This window comes from Pseudophryne corroboree, chromosome 8 (genome assembly GCF_028390025.1).
Source record: "Pseudophryne corroboree isolate aPseCor3 chromosome 8, aPseCor3.hap2, whole genome shotgun sequence".
Classification (NCBI taxonomy): Eukaryota; Metazoa; Chordata; class Amphibia; order Anura; family Myobatrachidae; genus Pseudophryne; species Pseudophryne corroboree.
In genome coordinates, this window is record NC_086451.1 from 82,606,494 (window position 1) to 82,629,072 (window position 22,579).

Below are 22,579 nucleotides of genomic sequence, written 5' to 3' on the forward strand. Positions count from 1 at the left end.
GCCTTCGTCTCTACCCGAGACGGGCTGGTACAAAAAAACCTTCGAGGAGGGTACTTCTTGAATGCAAAAAGCATAACCTAGAGATACCACTTCCTGCACCCAGGCATCTGTTGTAGACTGCTGCCAGATCTGTGCATTCTGAAGAAGTCGGCCCCCCACCTGGGGATCCCCCCCAGGTGGAGGCCCGCACCATCAGGCTGATGGCTTATCTTCTGATTTGGAAGCCGGCCCTCTGCTTTTTAGTCTTACAAGACTTGTTGTATTGGGACTGTCTGCCATCACTTTTTCCTTTTAGCTTTTCCTTGAGACCGAAAGGGCCGAAAAGCCGGAACTTTAGGTTTGAACTTGTATGTGGAAGGCACTTTACCTTCTAGGAGTCTGCTTCTGACTCCAAAATATCTGTCAATTCTTTACCAAAAAGAATAGCTCCAGAAAAAGGCAAAGATTCCAAAACCTTCTTAGATTCTGAATCAGCTTTCCACGTACATAGCCAAACTGCTCTGCGAGCAGCTATTGTTGAAGCTGATGCCCTGGAGGAAATAGTACCCATTTCCAATGCTGCTTCTTCCAAGAACATTGCAGCCTGTATTATATGTGCTATATGGGATTTTTGCTCTCTAGATGCTATTGAAAAATCCCCCTCCAATGCATCAGCCCAGGCAGCCACTGCATTTGCCATCCAAGCTGAAGCCATGGCTGGCCTTATGACTGCCCCAGACAGGGAAAAAATGTTTTTTTTAGAAAACCATCCACTCTCCTATCGTGACATCATTTAATGATATTGAAGGCAAAGGTAATGTAGATTTCCGCACTAATCGAATCGCGTGTGTATCTACTTTAGGAGCTACTTCCCTTTTTAAACAATCCCCAGTTGGAAGAGGATAATTGGAATTCCATTTCTTAGGAATTCTAAACTTCTTATTGGGCGTAGCCCAAGCCTTTTCCATAATTTTTGTCAGCTGATCTGACCCAGGAAACTCAATCTTAACTGTTTTGGAATGTTTAAACACAGGTGCCTTGGTTTGTAACACAGGCTCTGCTGAATCCTCTAAGGATAGAATGGCTTTCATTGCTTTAATTAACTCTGCTATATCCACTGAGTTGAAACCTTCCTCCTCTTCGTATGCCGAAGTAGAGTTAATTGAGCTGTCATCCAGTGAATCCTCATCTGAATCATGTGTAGCCTGTGAGAATGAAGATTTACTTACCACTGGCTTATCAGCCTGTTTCTTTTGAGAGCTGTTGCTGGAAATGATAAATCACATGTGGGAAGCTGCATGTAAGGGTTAATTGTGTAACCTAACCCTGGTACAGGATTTGGAGGAATTACCCGTTCAGCTATACTGGATAAAGTCTGTGCAAACATAGCTCAAGGTGGATCAACCTGTACCTGAATCCTTGTATTTTTCAAGAACCCCCGGTGAAAGCTCAAACAATTTGCACACAAACCATCCTGACCCAGATCCTGAGAGGTTAACACAGCTTTGAAAGACAAACATGATATGAGTGTTGGTGTTACTGTGAGTGTATCTTTCTCACCTTTGCCGCTCTTATACATGATAAATAATCAACCTTTAAGCTTTTTAAAGTAACATGCAATCCGACCCTACCCAAGCACCAGCATTGAGGATCGGAATAGAACAAAAGTGACAGAATATCTAGTAAAGTCAGCAATCACACTAGCAGTCAGTCACATTTTATACATTAGTATAATAAGCAATATGAGCACATCATCAGCTACAACTACATTTCAAGTATGTAGGAGAACATATTACTGAATCATGTTAAAACAGATCTACCATATTCAGATGCATTGCAAAAGAAACAAACAGTAATAGTATACAGACTCATATGCAATTGGTCACTTATCTAACTATTCATACTCAAAAAGGTAGATAGAGACTTAGTGCTGTATTTGTTACCTGTACTCAGTAGAGTAGGATACAGGGAGACTCACCTCGCTACCAGGACCGATCAATACGTTAGTGAATGCTGAGTGGATCCAGATGCTACTAGTGTACGCTCCATGAACCTATAGTGAACACAGACGCTCAGTGAACACAGACGCACCAGTCACACAGCCGCCTATGCTGCGACTGGGTCTCCTTCGTGTACAGCATCTGAGACGGAAGCCGGAAACAGTTCATGGCAGGAGACTGGGAGGAAACTGGTCATGGACCGGGGGGAGGGGCGACCAGGAGAGCGTGTGACTCCCCACTGCTGACATCAACCCTAGGGAACGCGGCCTCATACTATTCCTCGAGCCTCTGATCTCGAGGGACTTGATCTGGTGCACCCGAGGTGGCAGCCGCGTCAGCTTGGTAGTCTCCTCCCAAAACAGTGCGGCTGTGTCCATATTCCCCTTCTAAGTTCTTACCTTCTCCCCGTGCTCCGGCCACAGCCTGGTAACGTCTGCTGGATCTGCTAGTATATCCGACACAGACACCCGCCGAAACAGCACTGTACTTGTGGGTAAGCGTTGTCGTGACCCGGCGGAGAGTTGTTGGAGTGACTCTTTTTAAGGTACGTATAAGACGCTTTTTAGAAAGATCATTCAACAAAAAATAGTAAGACTATAAAAATAAAATAAGAAAGCTTAGGGCTGCTAAAAACCAGCAGCCCTCTGACCATGGTCCGGCTCCTGCCGCACCAAACAAAAAACTGATTTGCCTGCGCCGGGAGGCGGGGATATATGGACGGGCCCGTTGCATGCTGGGAGGGCGAAAAGCTTTGACCGATTGGTGCAAATCCACTGTCGCTTCATCATATCCCATTGTTATCCTGTGGATGACCTGTGGACCCTGCCGGAGGGAAAAAATAATTAAAAATTAATATATATATATATATATATCTATATATAGCAAGATATTCGGGCAGCACACCTTTCTCCAGTAAAGGTACCGGTGCCAGCTTCAGATCCTCCCCTGCCAGGAGTTCAAAATACAGCATCAATTCACAAGCGGCACCCGGAATAATAAACTCACGATAATGCAGGCATATGTAGCAGCAACGTTTCAATGTATTTTATTTTCACATCATCATCAGGCATATAACAAACCGTAAACCAGACTCACCTTATATCCCCACCAAGTGACACACGCCGCCAACGGCGTCCGGAACCCGGAAGCATGGCGCCCACCAATGACGTCATAACACCCGGTCCGTAGCCCTGGTAACCGGCGCTAATAAAAACAAAGTGAAATAAATAAAGCACAAGGTAAACTGAACAACACAGCAGGTTACTACCCATATATATATACAGCACAAAAGAATACAACTATCCTTGATAGAATTTAAATGAATGCATGAAGGCCTAAAGTATCATTTAAACCACATGGCACAAGCGTTCCTAATCTATGAATCCATCCTGACTCGCATCTAAGTAATTTGAGTGAACGATTTCCACCTTTTTAAAGAGGCAGGTACATGATCAATGATCATATATTGTAGATTAGCCATACTGTGTCCTGCTTCAAAAAAATGCCTAGCAACTGGATGGGTGGTCATATGTCCATTTAAAAAATGTTTTAAAAAAAAATCGAATACTGAATATTTCTCCGCCAGGGTCCACATGTTATCCACAGGATAACATTGGTATACGAGGTAGCGACAGCGGATTGTTGCCAAACGATCAAAGCTTTCGGCCTCCCAGCATGCACCAGGCCCGTCCCTATATCCCCGCCTCCTGGCTCAGGCAAATCAGTTTTTTGTTTGGTTCGGCAGGAGCCGGACCATGGTCAATGGGCTGCTGGTTTTTAGCAGCCATAAGCTTTTTTATTTTAATTTTATAGTCTTACTATGTTTTTTGAGCGATCTTTCTAAAAAGCGTCTTATACGTACCTTGGAAAGAGTCACTCCAACAACTCCCCGCCTGGTCGCGACAATGCTTACCTACGTGTACAGTGCTGTTTCGGCAGGCATCTGTGTAGGCTGTACTAGCAAGTCCAGCAGATGTTACCAGGCTGTGGCTGGAGCACGGGAAGAAGGTAAGGCATCGGTTCCGTTTAGTAGGGGAAACGTGAGACACAGCCGCACTGTTTCGGGATGGAGACTACCGAACAGTCGCTGACGCGGCTGCCACCTTGGGTGCACCAGCGCTAGGCCTCAGGGATCATAGTCTCCAAGGGTAATATGAGGCTTCGATACCTAGGGTTGAAGTCAGCAGTGAGGAGTAAGACGCTCCCCTGGTCGCCACTCCCCCCAGTTCATGACCTATTTCCTCCAAGTTTCCCGCCATGAACTGAGTTCCCGCTTCCGTCTGAGACGCTGTGTAACTAAAAGGACCCAGTCGCAGAATAGGCGGCTGTGTGGCTGGTGCGTCAGTGTTCACTTGGGCGTCTGTGTTCACTGTAGGTTCACGGGGCGATTGTGTACATGAATAGCATCGTTATCCACTCAGCGTTCACTAACGTATTGATCGATCCTGGAAGCTGGGGGAAGTCTCCCTGTATCCCACTCTCCTGAGCCGGGTGATACAGCACTAAGTCTCTATATAACTTTGAGTACGAATAGTTGGATAAGTGCCTGATACATACGAGTCTGTAAACTATTACTGCTGTTTCTTTCGCTGTGCGACTGAATATGTTTAAACTCCTATATAAGGTAATGCAGTAATATGTTTCTCCTACATACCTGAAATGTATCTTTAGTTGATTATGTGCTCATATTGCTTATTATACTAATGTATAACCTGTGACTGATTGCTAGTGTGATTGCTGACTTTACTAATAATTCTGTCAGTCTTCTGTGTATTCAGATCCTCAGTGCTGCTGTAAAGCAGGGAGGGATCGGATTGTATGTCACTTTAACAAAATTTAAAGTGATTGCAGTCACAAATTGTGTAGTAACACTGTACCGGTGTGTGATTTTTTTTAATCATGTCTAAGAGAGGCAAGGGTGAGGAGGATACACTTTCCACAGCAGCACCAACACTCATTTCATGTTTGTTTTGTAAAGCTGGGGTAACCTCTCAGGATCTGGTTCAAAATGGTTTATGTGCAAATTGTTTTAGCTTTCACCAAAGCCTCTTAAATAATCCGAGGCAGGCACAGGTTCAGGTTGAACCCCCATGGGCTACTTTTGCACAGACATTATCCAGTATAGCTGAACAGATAATGCCAGCTCCTATACCATGGATAGGTTACCCTATTAACCCTTACATGCAACATTCCACCTGGGGTTTATCACATCCAGCACAGGAATTGGCAACAAAAGCCTCTCAACAAAAGCAGGCTGAAAGGCCGGTGGTAAGTAAATCACATAGACATGAAACAACATCTTCACAGTCTACACATGTTTCAGGTGAGGACTCGTCGGAGGATGAGGACTCCTCGCACTCTGGGTCTGCATACAGAGATGAGGAGGAAGGCCTCAGCTCAGTGGACATACCTGAGCTAATTAGTGCTATGAAAGCCATTCTATCCTTAGAGGAGGCAGCAGAGCCTTTGTTAAAATCTAAGGCACCTGTGTTTAAACGTCTCAAGACAGTTAGGACTGAGTTTCCTGGGTCAGATCAGCTGACGGAAATTATGCAAGATACTCCCAGTAAGAAGTTTAGGATTCCAAAGACATGGAATTCCCATTATCCTTTTTCGGCTGGGGACTGTTTAAAAAGGGAGGTGGCTCCCAAAGTAGATACGCATTGGTGCGAAAATCTACATTACCTCTGCCTTCAACATCATTAAATAATGTCACGGATAGGAAAATAGATGGTTTTCTAAAAAAAAACATTTTCTCTTTGTCTGGGGCAATCATAAGACCAGCCATGGCTTCAGCCTGGATGGCAAAAGCAGTGGCAGCCTGGGCTGATGCATTGGAGGATGGTCTTTCAATGGCATCTAGAGAGCAAAAATCCCATATTGCATATATCAAACAGGAAGCTATTTTTATGGAAGAAGCAGCTTTGGATATGGGTACAATATCCTCTCAGGCATCAGCCTCAGCAAATAGCAGCTCGCAAAGCGGTTTGGCTATATACATGGAAAGCTGACTCCGACTCCAAGAAGGTTCTGGAGTCTTTGCCTTTTACTGGAGATATTCTTTTTGGTAAATAATTAAACAGTATTTTTGAGTCAAAAGCAGATTCCAAGAAAGGGAAGTTTCCTTCCACACACAAATCCAAGTCTAGATTTCCAGATTTTTGGCCCTTTCGGACTCGTAGAAAAGCAAAAGGAAAAGGTTATGGCAAACAGTCTTAATCTGACAAGTCTGGTAAGACTAAAAAGCATTGGGATACCAGAGGACAGGCTTCCAAATCAGAAGATAAGCCATCAGCCTGATGGTGCGGGCCTCCACCTGGGGGACCCGAGGGTGGGAGGCTGACTTCTTCAGTTTGCACAGATCTGGCAGCAATCTACCACAGATGCCTGGGTGCAAGAAGCGGTATCTCACGGTTATGCGTTTGCTTTCAGGAAACAGCCTCCTCAAAGGTTTTTTTGTACCAGCCCGTCTTCAGTGGAAACAAAGGCAAGGGCTTTGCAAGATGCAGTTCAGAAGTTGCTTCAGTCAGGAGTGATAATTCCAGTTCCTCCTGCGCAATGAGGACAAGGATATCCAGGATGCTTACCTACATGTTCCTATAGCACTGTCCCATCAGCGCTATCTCAGGTTTGCTATCCTCCAGCATCATTTTCGGTTTCAGGCCCTACCATTTGGACTGGCCACAGCCCCCAGAGTATTCACCAAAATTATGGTGGTAATGGCATCTTATTAATTATAAATCCTGAAATCTGCTCAAAGTTATCCAATATATGTAGGAAGCCTGGGAATGCCTCCTGGGGGTTCGTAAAGTATAGGAGAAGATCATCTGCATAGGCTGAGACTTTCGATGTTTGTCGGCCCACCTCATTCCCACGCCAGGGAGTGTGTAAGTGAAACAATCTAATCAAGGGATCTAACGCTAAATTAAACAGAGGGGATAGTGCGCAACCCTGTCTGGTGCCACGGGACAGAAGAAAGTTTGAAGTATTCAAGCCATTAACAGTCAGAAAAGTGGTAGGAGAGGCATATAATTTACGGCATAAACTAATGAATCCCACCCCAAAATTTTGGAGATGCAACACTCGGAGCAGATGCGCCCAGGACACCTTATCAAAGGCTTTGTCCGCGTCACAACTAACCAATAAAGAATTACATCCCGAACCATTTAAAGATCGGGTTAATGCGGCCACCACCTGTCGAATATTATGTACTGATGAGCGGCCTTTGACAAAGCCATTTTGGGAGGGATGTAGTAAGATTGGAAATATAGCTTGTAATTTTTGAGCTATTATAGATGTTAAGATCTTAAGTTCTTGATTTAAGAGAGATATGGGGCGATAAGACATGACCAGTGTGGGGTCTTTATCCGGTTTGGGCAATAAAATTATTCTGGTTTATGTGAAATCATTTGGGAGCTACCCTCCTGAGAGGATTGAGTTGAACAGATTTTGTAAGAATGGTAATAACTGCGGGGACAACAATTTATAATAATCAGCATTAAGGCCATCAGGGCCCGGGGCTTTACCCTTGGACAATCGACCAATGGCCGATCGAAGTTCCTGTTCTGAAATAGTGCTTACATGTGCCTTACCCTCATCATCTGTCAAGGACGGGGCTCCAGCTTCCTAATACAGTCCGTACCCAACAAAGGATTGTCAGTAGGGGCTGTATATAAGCGTGTATAGTAATCTAGAAATGATGCAGCAATTTCAGGTGCAGACAACAAAGGGCCGCGTCCGTGACTATTTTTGGTATGTGTGTTGGTTGTCGCTGGCTTCTTATCACAGATGCTAGTAATTTGCCGGCTTTATTGCCCCATCTGAAATAACAATTTTTTTATAATCCAGTGAGTATTGCGCCTTTTCGGTGCATAAGGAGTCATACATCGCCTTTGTGTCAATATACAGTTGACGAGTGTCTGGAGTATTACTAGACAACATTGCAGCATAAGAATTGGAGACTGCTAGACTAAGGTCCTGCAGCCTTTGTTTCAAAAATTTCGTTTAGCTGCGACATATGCGATTATATGGCCCCTCATCACCGGTTTAGAAGCCGCCCAGAACAAATTGACATCATCTATATGTTGGGCGTTATCGTTAACATAATTAAAAAAATGTTGTTCCATGGACAACTTAAAATCTGGAGATTCTGATAAGTAGGAGGGGAATCTCCAATTAAAGGAGGATAATCTTGGAGAGGAGAGTGACAGAGTAAAGCATGTCGGGGCATGATCCGATACAGCAATATTTTCAATTCTGGAGCGACGGACTCGAACTAACAGAAGTGGGGATGAGCCATAGGTCAATCCTAGAAGAGGTATGGTGTGGATGCGAGTAGAAAGTGTATTCCCTACCCACCGGATTTTGAAACCTCCACGGGTCTGTAAGATTTAGGGAATCTATCAGTAAAGCTAGTGCAGTTGAAGGTGTATAGCGGGTGGCATTAGTGGATTTATCCAAGGACTGATTAAGAGTGGTGTTGAAATCTCCGCCTAGGATTACGTGTCCCGTAGCCCAATCCTACAGTTTAACATAAATATCAGTAGAAAAGGTATTGTTAGGACCAGTTGGGGCATACAACGTTGCTATGATATAAATTTCACCCTCCAGACGCAGCTTCACGAAGAGATAACGCCCCTCTGGGTCACTTAATTTATCTAAAACCGTATGTTGTAAAGATTTATTAATAATGAGAACCACCCCTCGTTGCTTGGTAGTATAAGAAGCTGAGATATATTCGGAAAACCACATATCTCTCAAAGTATTAGGGTCCCCATCTCATCAATGTGTTTCCTGTAACACCGCCACATCTGGTTTAAGCCGCTTCAGATGTTGCAGCACTTTTTTCCGTTTAAGTGGTGTGTTAAGGCCCCCTACATTCCAAGTCAAGAATTTTATATGCTCCCGTTTCACGAGTAATGAAGTCTGTGTATGTGTCATATTAACCAATACCTAGCCTTGGAAAGAATGAAAAAAAGTTAAATAACGTGTAGGTGATCCCCCTTGTCCCAGCCAGCAGGGGTGTCACCAAGAAATGTCTCCTGCATAACACAGATAACAAAATCAATGTACAACAAAAATTACATGCCACAGTTCTAGGTAATTTCTTAAACTTTTGAACCCCAACTATAGGCCACAGGGGCCCAACAGGAACATTAGTAACTATTGAAACGATAAGGGAGGGGAGGGAACCAGGAACAGAAAATAGAACAATCGCCAGACAGGCGATAAAAACAAGTGGTCCAAAAGAACCGATATGACCATAGTAACTTGCGCTTATGGCACAGTATTGGTGATATCTTTGTCATACACGGTAAGGAAAAGATAAACAACAAACCTAACCATAATGACATTACAATTCACGGAAAAGAAGTTATACTTGCGAACCAGTCCTGGTTTTAGTCTGTGTCATCAGACAGCACATGTGGGCGTGTAGAAAGTGAAGCAAGAAAAAACTTCACGGGTTGTACAGACTCGAAGAAATTATTTTTTCCATCCAGTTGCACCCTCAGCTTAGCCGGCTATAGGAGTGCAAAACGAATACCAGCATCGAAGAGGGACTTACAAACAGGTGCAAATTCCTTTCTTTTCATCGCAACTTGGTTGGAGAAATCCTGAAACAATAGAAGTCTATCACCATGATATTCCAGATCGTGAGATTTTCTATAGGCATCCAGCACACATACTTTATCGACGTAGTTCAAAAACGTGAAAATAACTGGTCTGGGTCTGCGACGATCATTTTGTCGGTCCGGACCTATGCGATGAACTCTCTCTATGAGCATGGCGCCCGATTTTGGTAAACAGCCCAATTCTGTAGGAAGCCACACTGACACCAACTCCATCAGGTCTTTTTGCTTGACCAATTCAGGTAGACCTATCAGGCGAAGGTTATGCCAACGATTTCTATTTTCGAGATCTTCTAGCTTATCATGTATCGCAATTAAGGATGCTTCCAGGGAAGCGATAGTGGCTTTCGCGGTAATCAGTTCATCCTCTACATTAGAAACTCGTTGTTCAGCTTCATTGAAGCGAGCACTATGTTCTTTAAGTTGAGTGACGGTAGATTCAATAGCCGCTGTAGGCCAGCAAGCTTTTTATCCAGGAGAGGGGACAGCAAATCAGATATCTCTTAGGCTTTAGCTATAGATGCTGTGCTGTAAGCAGTGGGATCAGATACACCTTGCAACATGTCATCACCGGGCGGAGAGGATGGTGGGCTCTGTGTCGGCATGGCGTTGGCTCTTGTTTCCCGAGCTTTGGTATTCGTGCCGCCCCTGCCGCCTCTCTGAGGTTTAGCAACAAATTTATCCATAATTAGGAAATATAAAACGGCACCAATTCTGTGTAGAAATATGTAGAGAAAATACAAGCCAGCAACACGACTCCTGTCACAGCAGCCCCGTGGGAGGGTGGAAGAATCAGCAGGACGACACTCCAAATTGTGAAACACCAGACGAGTTCCTGCCCTTTAGGGTGTCTGCTGATTCAGGGGGGTACAGAGCAGCTTGGCACACCAGGAGGAGGCAGTGGGATTAAATGCAGGGGGGAATAACAGGATGATGTCTGTGGCAGACAATATTCTCAGATGGTGGGAGTGAAGCAGGCAATAATGGAGAAGAGGAGATGGTGCAACGCCAGGGATGGTAATTAACCCAGCCACTCACCTCCAATATACTGTTAGCCCTCCAAAAAGGTGATGTCTACCAGACACAGCGGTGTCAGTGCAGGGGGTGGGGGGGTGGGGGGGAAGTACTGGCTCAGGGAGATGTTTCGACTTCAAGCACCTCAGCTCTGGCAACTGCACATAGGGGGAGAGAGCGGCTGGTCAAAGCCGCAGCACGTCTGCCAGACACGGCTGTATCAGTGCAGGGGAGGGGGGACGGGCGCCGGGAGACGCGGCCACCAGGAGGTCTCTCCTCAGTCAAGTACTGCGGCTGCACACGGGGGGAGAGAGCAGCGGGTCAGAGACGCGAGTATAACCGCTCGCTGCTCGTCTCCCGCACACCGCTCGGAGGGTGAAGGGCCACGGCAGGGGGGGGGGGAGAGCGGGCACGGGAAGGTGGCGCCCGCTGAGTAGCGTCTTCTCAAACGCTGCGGCTCCGGTGAGTGTAGGGCGGTGGGGAGCCGGGGACGGCAGCCTCTTTACCACCACTATCTCCGGTGCCCGGCAAGCGTCCCCAGGCACCAGTCCCCGTTTTATATGGATTTTTCTGAGCTGGGTAACGGAGAGCTCTGTAAAATGGGGCCTGTCTCTTGGTCCGCCCACTGGAAGTCGGTAATGGCATCTTATCTCCATTAGCAGGGGATAAGGATTTTTCAATACCTCAACGACTTATTAATCCTCAGAAATTGCTTCAGTGTCATCTGCCACAGACAATAGCTTGTTTACAGAGGCATGGTTGGCTCATAAATTGGGCAAAGTCTTCAGGGCTGGGGAGCGGTGTCAGGAAAGAGTTGCTTCCAGGGGCAGTGGACCAAGGAAGAAAGTTGCCTGCCAATAAATATATTGGAACTTCGGGCCATATATGTGCCACTTATTCAAGCAAAGGACATCCTTCAGGGGAAACCAGTCCAAGGGCCTAATTCAGACCTGATCGTATATGTGCTAAATTTAGCACATCTACAATCAGGCACACTGACATGCGAGGGGACGCCCAGCACAGGGCTTGTCCGCTATGCATGTCAGGCCCGACCCCGTTGCACAAGTACAAAAGCATCGCACAGCGGCGATGCTTTTGTACTTGAAGAGTAGCTCCATGGCAGCGCAGCAGGGAGCTACTCGTCGCTGTGCTGGTCGCAGCGGCTGCGTGTGACATCACGCAGCCACCGCGGCCCACCCGCACAGTCCGGGCATGCCTGCGTTGCCTGGACCGCGCCCCCTAAATGGCGGCCAAACGCTGCTGGCCCGCCCAGTGACCGCCTCTGCCTGTCAATTAGGCGATCGCAGGCCTAAGACAGCAGTCAGCTATCCACTGCGGTGCCGGCGCATGCGCAGTTTAGACCTGATCGGCTGCTGTGCTAAAACGCACAGTACCGATCAGATCTGACATAAGCCCCAAATCCGTTCGGACAATGCAACGGCAGTAGCGTACCTCAACCATCAGTTAGGAACTCGCAGCCAGAATGCAATGAAAGTGGGCAGAACTCGCAGCCAGAATGTTAAAGTGGGCAGAACTTCATCATCTAGCCTTGTCATTCCGGGAGTCCTAAACTGGGAAGCGGATTTTCTCAGTCGACACGCCATTCATGCAAACAAATGGGCTTTACACCCAGAGGAATTCCAAATTCTGGTAGACAAATGGGGGTTACTGGAGATAGATCTCTTGAACAACAAAGTTTCTGCATACGGGTCAAGAACAAAGGATCCCAAAGCGATCTTTGTGGATGCCCTGTCAGGGAGATGGGACTTTCGTCTAGCCTATGTGTTTCCACCTATCGCCCTGTTACCCAGGGTAATGCGAAAGGTAAGACCAGGAAAGGGCACCATGATACTAATAGCTCCGGCTTGGCCCAGAAGACATTGGTACAGAGATCTGCAGAGGATGTCAGTGGAGGCTCCATTCCTACTCCCTCAACGTCCAAATCTACTGTCTCAGGGTCCTTGCTATCACAAGCACCTGGATCGACTGTCTTTTGATGGCGTGGCTCTTGAGATTTCTATCCTGAAAGCAAGAGGATTCTCACAACAGGTAATTCAAACAATGCTCAGAGCAAGGAAACCTTCCGCAGCTCACATTTATCACCGAATATGGCAAGCCTATATTCAATGGTGCGGTGATCTGAGAGTTTCCAGAGTCCTAGCATTTCTTCAGGCAGGTATGGGCAAAGTTCTACAGATGGCTTCCTTGAGAGTGCAAGTGTCAGCATTGACTGTATGGTTCCAAAAGAAATGTGCGCACTTTTTTCCAGGGAATGCTGCACATTCAACCTCCTTTTGTTCCACCTACAGTGCCTTGGGGCTTACGTTTAGTCCTAAAGGCCCTTCAGGTTGCCCCATTTGAACCACTTAAACGAGTGGATCTTAAATGGTTGTCAGCTAAAGATCTCTTTCTATTGGCTATTGCTTCAGCTAGAAGAGTTTCAGATTTAGGGGCTTTGTTATGTCGCCCTCCTTTTCTGATTTTTTATACAGATAGAGCTGTTCTTAGAACCAAATCTGAGTATCTTCCTAAGGTGGTGTCTAAATTCCACCTTAACAAAGAAATTGTAGTCCCGGCCTTCCAAGGGTCGGACCTTTCTGTGGGAGATGTATCGTTGGACGTAGTCCGTGCCTTAAGGAAGTGTCATCAGAAAAACAGACACTCTTCGTTATCTATAGATTTCACAAGAGAGGATGGCCTGCTGATAAGCAGACACTGGCGAGGTGGCTTCGAATGACAATTTCAGAAGCATATTCTCAAGCTGATCTCCTTGTTCCGGCGAATGTCTCTGCTCACTCTACTTGTAAGGTAGGTCCATCATGGGCAGCACAACGTGGTGCTTCAGCAGAACAGATATGTAAGGCAGCCACATGGTCTTCCATTAATACATTCAGTAGACATGATGCCTTTGATACCTTTGCCTCTCAGGATACTGAATTCGGGCGAAGGATTCTCCTGTCCAATCAGGAGCGTCTCCATCACTAAATTGTTTGGGAAATCCCAATGTTATCGTGTGGATAACCTGTGGACCCTGCCGGGGAAATAATCGTTATGGTAAACTTACCGTTGATAATGCTATTTCTCCTAAGTCCACAGGATCCACATGGATTCCACCCTGACGCACCTGGTTTGAGGATCCTTTCACTCACTAACTAACCTATTCTTCTTGTATGGAAGGGCGTGCATGTGTGTTCTTCTTGCCTGATTAGGGCTCTCTATGATGCTCCTGCCTTGAGCTTTGGAAAAACAACTGATTTGCCTTAGCCAGGAGGCGGGGATATATGGACGGGCCCGTTGCATGCTGGGAGGCCGAAAGCTTTGATCGTTTGGTGCCAATTCGCTGTCGCTACCTCATAGCCCAATGTTATCCTGTGGACTTAGGAGAAATAGCGTTATCAACGGTAAGTCTACCGTAACGATTATATTCTAAATGTGGGGAATCCAGTAGTTTAGTAAAACTGTTCCTCCTCCTTTTGTAGAAGTCAACCACGGATTGTGGAGCAGTGAAGAAACAAACCTCTTAATCTCCGCTGTGAAAGAGTTTGTTTTAAACTCTGGTCAGAAGACGGCAGAGGGCAAAAATCAGGAAGTGACTGCTGTTACTAAACATAAGATATGCAAAGGTATCCCATGGGTCAGTATAGAGGAGAAGGTGAAAACAAGAAATTGGACGCACTGTAAAAGAAAATGGTAATTCTACTTTTAGGTATCTGTGGATTTTTCTATTGTTGCTTTGTGATTGTTTTTATTTGCAGACTATAGCACCCCTACTGGATGTGAGAATGTACTGCATAGTACTGCATACACAAAATCTAAAGCCCACCAAACTGTCTTCAGGGATTTCCTCTGTGCCACTGCCTGTTTTTTTTTCCTCTGCTTAAAGCTACAGATATGTCCTCATACATCTTTGCTACAGTCATGCCAAACAGCCTCTCTTAGTCACGCGTGAACCTTCTAGCGTAGAAGTCAATCATGGGTTATGGAGCGCTGAAGAAACAAACCTCTGCCGTGAAAGAGTTTTGCTGTGATTCTTGTATATCTGTGTGTGACTGAGTCTCTGAATTTGTACACAAAGTGCTACAATGTAGCAGCCACATCTTTTTTCCAATACACACTCTGTTCTGCTCCATATACAGACTCAGTCACACACAATATACAAGTGTCCTATATCAAATTAATCAACACAGTCTCCTCGTGCATCCTAGTCGCATTTTGTTGCGAATAAGATGCATTTTCGGCAACAACAAAAAAAGACTCCTGACGTTAGCAGAGTTTCATGGGACCTGGCAGCTCACTCATGCCAAGTATCTCACGTTGCGTGGTGTATTGAAGCTAGATATATGAGGACGCATCTGTAGACACCTCAAGACAATAGATAGATTTTATATGCTCATCTGAGCTAGATTACTTTACCTGGACAAGTGGATATATCGTAAAGTGCACACAATGTCTGGATGCTCCTGCCACCACTTGTATTGCAAGAGTAATTATATCAATAGATTCTTCATCCTAGAAGCTGAAAATGGTTTCCAACATGTTGTAAACTCTGACGTTCATTCCATTTTCCATAGCAGTCCATGGTTCTAGGTGTATCTTCCGAGTTGGGGCTGTGAGAGCGGTGGTGGGGATCCCGGAGGTAAGCATACCGACCCCGAGATCCCGACTGCAGATTGCCGGCATTGAGTGCAACAGAGCCCCTTGCAGGCTCGCTGCACTCGCCACACAGCAGACTCGCCACAGGTTCTATTTCCACTCTATGGGTGTCGTAGACACCCACGAGTGGGATCAGTGCCTGTTAGTTGGCATGCCAACTGTTGGGCGATTGATCGCGCGGGATCCCAGCGTCGGCATGGTGACCGCCGGGATCCCAAGTGGTGGTCACTTGACCGCATCCCTATCTTCCAACTGGCACTCAGTTACTCTGGCTCTTCACGCTTGAGATTTGCAAACATAGAAGGAGATGTATCAAGCCATTCTATAAAATGATAGGTAAAAGCTGATTGGTTGTAATGGGCTCATACTGTAAGAGGCATGATACGTCTCTCTGTAATATTCATAGACTGCCAGCATCACCAACCCTTCTCTTTACTATAAGGATCTTTCTGTCAATCATATGACACAGTCATCCAATCAGAATGCAGCCCAGTCAGTCGATAACCTGTACTGACAGATTTTGAAAGTCTCTGTTGCTGCATATTGAAACCCCTATGCATTTATATGCAGGCTGCCACCCTACTTAATGAATCACATACCTACCAGTTTTACGTGTCACATAAAGTCCATTTGTGCAATTACACGGAGTTGTCAAACCACACTGATTCTTTCCATGTTTTTAGGTTTGAACTTGCCCTAATCCGAATGAACGATGGGATCAACCCATTTGAAGGACCTCTGGGCATAGAGACCACTATAAATATGATTAACTGGTAGGTATGACTGCACTTTCCAAATACAATGCAGTCATTTTATTTTGACACTGCACTCTTAGTGCATATGATTCAATGGTACACGGACAGTAGGTTGCCATGCATTTATGTGAATTAATGATGTGAGTGAACGACAACAGGGGCGATTCACTTTATTTATTTATTTATTTATTAACAGTTTCTTATATAGCGCAGCAAATTCCGTTGCGCTTTACAATTTGAAATAACAATTACAAACTGGGTGATAACAGTCATAGAGGTAGGAAGGCCCTGCTCGCAAGCTTACAATCTATAGGCATATGTACATAAGGAAAGGTGCTATCTATTGCATAGAATGAGAAGACATGTGAGGATATGTGTGGACTGTACAGAGTGGATGTAATTTGATAGCAAGGTTTATGAAAGTTATGTGGGCGGTTCAGGAATTTGATACGCTTGCCTAAAGAGGTGAGTTTTGAGGGAACGCTTGAAGGTTTGGAGACTAGAGGAGAGTCTTATTGTGTGTGGTAGGGCATTCCACAGAGTGGGTGCAGCCCGATGAAAGTCCTGCAGTCGTGAGTGGGAGCGAGTAATGAGTGTGGATGAGAGACGCAGGTCTTGTGAAGAGCGCAGAGGTCGGGTTGGGAGATATTTTGTGATAAGCGAAGTGATGTACGTTGGTGTAGTTTGGTTAATGGCCTTGTGTGTGAGTAAAAGTATTTTATATTGAATGCGGTAGAATACAGGTAACCAATGGAGGGACTGACAGAGTGGATCTGCAGACGATGAACGTCTAGCGAGGAAGATAAGCCTCGCCGCTGCATTCAGAATGGATTGTAGTGGTGAGAGTCTCGTTTTGGGAAGACCAGTTAGGAGACTATTGCAATAATCAATGCGGGAGATAATGAGAGCGTGGATTAGAGTTTTAGCAGTGTCTTGTGTAAGGTATGGTCGTATTTTGGATATGTTTTTTAGATGCATGTAACATGATCTTGAGACAGATTGAATGTGGGGAACAAAGGACAGATCAGAGTCAAGGATGACACCTAGGCAGCGAGCTTGTGGGGTAGGGTAGATAGTCGAGTTTTCAACAGTGATAGAGATGTCAGGTTGGTACCTACTATTGGCCGGTGGAAATATAATTAACTCTGTCTTTGAAATATTAAGTTTGAGGTGGCGAGATGTCATCCAGGATGAGATAGCAGAAAGGCATTCAGTGACACGGTCCAGTACAGATAGGGACAAGTCAGGGGAGGATAGGTAGATTTGAGTATCATCTGCGTACAGATGATACTGAAAACCAAAAGAGCTGATTAGTTTACCAAGAGATGAGGTATAGATAGAGAAAAGCAGAGGACCCAAGACTGAACCTTGCGGTACTCCAACTGAAAGAGGTAGCGAAGAGGAGGTGGATTCAGAGAAGCGAACACTGAAGGAGCGATTAGATAGGTACGAGAGGAACCAAGAAAGGGCTGTGTCTTTAAGACCTAGGGATTGTAGTGTCTGTATGAGAAGAGAGTGGTCTACAGTGTCAAATGCAGCAGATAGATCTAGAAGAATAAGTAGTGAGTAGTGGCCTTTAGACTTCGTAGTGACCAAATCATTAACCACTTTAGTCAGTGCCGTCTCTGTGGAATGTTGGGAACGGAAGCCTGACTGAAGTGGGTCCAACAGAGTTGGACCCACTTCTATATGATTTTCTTCTATATGATTTTACGTCATGTGACGTATGGATGATGTACAGTGCACCCATCACTCGTATATATGGTGTCAGGTCTTTGGGATTTTGTGTATTTGGATCAGGAACCGGAGGGTCGGCTTGGAGAATGTATGAAGCTTGGATACCTGATGAGGTTCCTCCTCATGTGGAGAGAGCTGAGTACAAAGATTAGTGCTGTATACAGTATGGTTAATGTGGCCACTTTTCAGGTGGGGAGCTCTGCACACTGGGGGTCATTCCGAGTTGTTCGCTCGCTAGCTGCTTTTAGCAGCTTTGCACACGCTAAGCCGCCGCCTACTGGGAGTGAATCTTAGCTTATCAAAATTGCGAACGAAAGATTAGCAGAATTGCGAATAGACACTTCTTAGCAGTTTCTGAGTAGCTCCAGACTTACTCGGCATCTGCGATCAGTTCAGTGCTTGTCGTTCCTGGTTTGACGTCACAAACACACCCAGCGTTCGCCCAGACACTCCTCTGTTTCTTCAGACACTCCCGCGTTTTTCCCAGAAACGGTAGCGTTTTTTCACACACGCCCATAAAACGGCCTGTTTCCGCCCAGAAACACCCACTTCCTGTCAATCACATTACGATCACCAGAACGAAGAAAAAAACTCGTAATGCGGTGAGTAAAATTCCTAACTGCATAGCAAATTTACTTGGCGCAGTCGCACTGCGGACATTGCACATGCGCATTAGCGACTATTCGCTCCGTTGCGAGAAAAAAATAACGAGCGAACAACTCGGAATGACCCCCACTGTTCCAGAGAGTATGTGAGGAATAGGTACTGACAGTCACAGGCTGAAGTGCACCACAAAGAATGAATGTTGGTGCCAGCAGACTGTAGTACACTGTGTGGAGTGGATACTGAAGCTTGCAAAATGGAGTGCACTACATAGAAAGGATTGTGATAATTTGCAAACTGAAGTGTACTTTGTGGTATGAATGTGGATGTTTTCAGGGTGACGTGTACTAAATAGAATGAATGCAGGTGATTGCAGCCTGTAGTTGCACTGTGTAGGATGAATACTGATGTTTGCAGTTTGGAGTGCTCAGTGTATAATGATTGCAGAATGAATGCTGACACTTGTAGAAGTGCATTGTGCAGAATGAATGTTAGTGTTTGCAGTCTGGAGTGCACAGCATATATTTGATACAGATTCTTGCAGACTGGGGTCAGAAACAACAAACAGGAACACTCTTGGAACCGGGACACTTCAAGTAGTAGCGGCTGGGAGCCAGTAGCAGGTAACAGGAGTGAAGTTGGTATGGCACTGGTCTGTGCTCCAGAGCAGCCTTACATAGGGTTCCCTCTGTGCTAATAGACTGCTAGAGTCAGCTGATCCCCGAGCAGTTTGCGATTGGAGAATGGAGTGTTAGCTGATAGGAATCAAGATGGTGGGGATATGAGAGAATAACCAGGAGACATGCCAACCACCCGGCTGACTCGGATGTCTTCGGCGGCCCATGGGAGCCCCCAAGACCATGAATTGACATGCCGTGTGAAGTAACGGTGCTTGGAAGTACGCTAACCCAACATAACATATTATCTTACACACATATGTGGGGGTACAAGGTTAAATACATAGTGTCAAGGGGATGTTGGAGCGATCTATGCTATATACATTCAAATACTGAAGGGAAAGAAGGTCTTTGTCACTGCCTTAGGCAATATCAAGTGCGCTGGAAGTAACAGAACAAAAATGATATGTAATTAAAAATAATATAATATTAGTCAGATATGAAGAGGGATGTGAAAACACCTAGGAGCTGCCAGTCTAAAACAGAATTTTTTTTATATATATATGGTAGGTGGAACCAATCAGTTTATCATATACAGGTTGAGTATCCCATATCCAAATATTCCGAAATACGGAATATTCCGAAATACGGACTTTTTTGAGTGAGAGTGAAATAATGAAACCTTTGTTTTTTGATGGCTCAATGTACACAAACTTACTAGTAGTATCGTAAAAAATATATACATCAAAATAAATACAGTACAACTATTTCATAATGAAAACCTTAAGAACAATTTATTCAATTAGAAAATCTAAACTCGTACACGTATATTAGACAATTGTTTGTTTCAACCTAATATAGTACATACAAAAGAATTCATAAATAAAACATACATGTAAAGGGTACAATATGCATAAGGATATTGGCTCTGTCTTTGGGCAGCCTGTTGTTCTCTCCTTATGTATTGGGGTAGATAAATCTTGGTAGTGTGTAAATAATATTCCAACTCCTTGAGAAATTCAAAGCGAGGTTCAGCCAATGTGACTGACTAGGAAGCAGCATTTCTGTGCAGTTTCATGTAGGGGGTGGTGAGGTTCACCCTGAAGCTGTATCCAATACTTGTGGACGGTATTGTTGGATGCCGCTGTTAGGATACAGACAAATGGTAGTTTGCTGTTCATGATAGAATCAGCAGGATTCCCAGTGTGGTAAATGTTTGTTATCTTAAGAAAGCAGTAGTGGTAAAGTTTTTCTTTTAACGTCCTCGAGGATACTGGGAAACGTAGTTACCACGGGGTATAGATCGGGTCCATTGGAGCTTGGCACTTTAAGAAATCTTTAGTGTGTGCTGGCTCCTCCCCTCTATGCCCCTCCTGCAGACTCAGTTTAGAAAAAGTGTCGGGTGCATTCCTCTGGAGCTCCAGAGTTTTCTTCAGAAATTTATTTTAGTTTATTATTTTCAGGCAGCACTGGTTGGCGCCAGTCTGCCTGCGTCGTGGGACTTAGGGGGGACGGACCGAACCAACTTCCTATAGAGTTAATGGTTCGTATCCCCGCTGACAGGACATTAAGCTCCTGAGGCGCTGTTTCACATACCACACTGTGTGTGCACACGCCAGCAGCATGCCGCCACCCCTAACAGATGCTGAAGATGCGGTGTGGTGAGTACAGGCACCGGGGTCCTGGTTAGCAGGTCCCTGGTGGAAATGGCGGCATAAGGGCGCGATGGTCACTCGGCTGCCGGCTGAGGTGCCCGCTGCGGACACCCACACTGGCGCTAGCTCTAAACAGGGTTTTAGCCATAAAAAAGTACAATGCCAGTATAAATATTCACATAGGGACCGGGCACCATTATGGGGGCGGGGCTTACTGGGGAGCGGGACCAGCGGTTCAGAGGTGCCATTTCCAGGGGCTCCTAACTACAGGCTGCACACAGCACACTGCTCCTCCACAAACCCTGTTAAAATCACTATATATGATACCAGGGGGATTATAGAAAGGGGGAAAGGAAACCAGCTGTCTTATCGCAGGCTCCGGTTTATGCCCAGCATAGCACTGCTTTGACTGTGTGGCATTGTGTACTGGTCTTTCCCTCTCTATTCCACTCCATTGCAATGTCTGAGGATTATGTGTTATTTCACTGCACTTTGTTATTTCACTTATATATTGTGTGTTATTTCACTGAACTGTGTTATTTCACCTATACTGTGTGTAGGTTCTGTCTCCTGGCGTAGAAGCCCTACTATGAGGACACTGATCCTGAGGAGGAGTTGTTTTTAATGTAAAAACAAAATCTATGGCCACTTTTCCCGTCTCCAGGGAATTGAACACACTTTTTCAGGAAGTGTGGGTTAATCCTTAAAAATAATAATAATAATACATTTCAAACCCCAAATAGGTTACTGCATTACTTCACGTTTCCCCTGAGGATAGGAAGGTATGCAAAAACTCTCCGATTGTGGACACCTCAGTGTCCATGCTGTCATGTTACATTGTATTACCTGTCACCCTAAAAGACTCGACTGGCCGTAAAATTGGGATTACACTCAAATCCATTTACACGGCTGTGGGCGTCACACAGAGGCCCTCCATTGCCTGTGGATGGATCACTAGGGCCATGGCTAAGTAGTCTGGTAATATAATTGAAGGGTTTCACACTATGGGGTATATTCAATTAACAGTGATAACGGACTTTTCACGTGAAAAGTCCGGTTTTCGGGTGAAAAAACGGACTTTTCACGTGAAACGCAATTACAGCCTATTCAATTATCCTGGAAAATTTATCGGTGATCATTTTTTCACTAATTTCACTTCACCTTCTCTGAAGCAGGTGAAAAGTTGGGAAAAGTCACTATTTTAAGGTAAAAATGTTTGGATATGGTACAGAACTCCTGGGACACCCCCCTTAATGACTAATTAGGCACGTTGAAGTTTTTAATTATTTTTAATTGGCCAATAATGACATGTCATTTTTGGGGTGAAAAAGTAATAAAGTGATGGAAATTGGGGTTCAAGGTATGGGACAGGTATATTGGGGTGCTTTATGAGTGGGACAGGTGTTTTTTAGGCTTGCAGATGGGAGTAATCGGTCTGTTTCCACTTTTTTTTTAAAGTACCCTAAAATGACCCAAATATATACTTATACCCATTTTCATGTACCCCAAATTTAATGAGAGCATTTATTTTGCACAAAAAAACTTGCTTTCTATAATTTTTTTGCATTTTAAAAAAAATGCATATAACAGCCATTTCACACAATTTAAGTCCCCAAAAACTCTCTAATGTGATCTCTAACACACTTCTCTTCTGTTTTCCTATGTTAGTTTAGCATTTTTTGGGGTACAGGCTGATTTCCCCATTTTCACCTGCACTTTTCACTGCAAGAATTTTCACGTGAAACCCGGTCGGAATTGAATAGGTCGAAAAACGGAGCGTTTTCGCTGCAATTTTCGGCCGATTGCTGCGAAAAATTTTCGGGCGAAAAATTGCCGCGAATTTGCGGATAATTGAATACCCTAGTATGTCTCAGGAGGATATCCTGACGCTACTGCAACATATCCAAAATGCTGGTAACTTCATGAGTGAGGCGCTCA

The 22,579-nt window shown here is 45.0% G+C and overlaps 1 protein-coding gene across 2 annotated transcripts in view; it reads left to right on the forward strand.

The window, feature by feature from the left end:
* The window catches only part of TTF1 (transcription termination factor 1), a 154,005-nt gene that overhangs the window by 53,509 nt on the left and 77,917 nt on the right, over positions 1-22,579 (forward strand). For both annotated transcript variants that reach the window (XM_063936765.1, XM_063936764.1), the window contains exons 9-10: positions 14,101-14,311; positions 15,958-16,047. In XM_063936765.1, the coding sequence (XP_063792835.1) occupies positions 14,101-14,311; positions 15,958-16,047 (301 nt within the window). The remainder of the gene's footprint in view (positions 1-14,100; positions 14,312-15,957; positions 16,048-22,579) is intronic.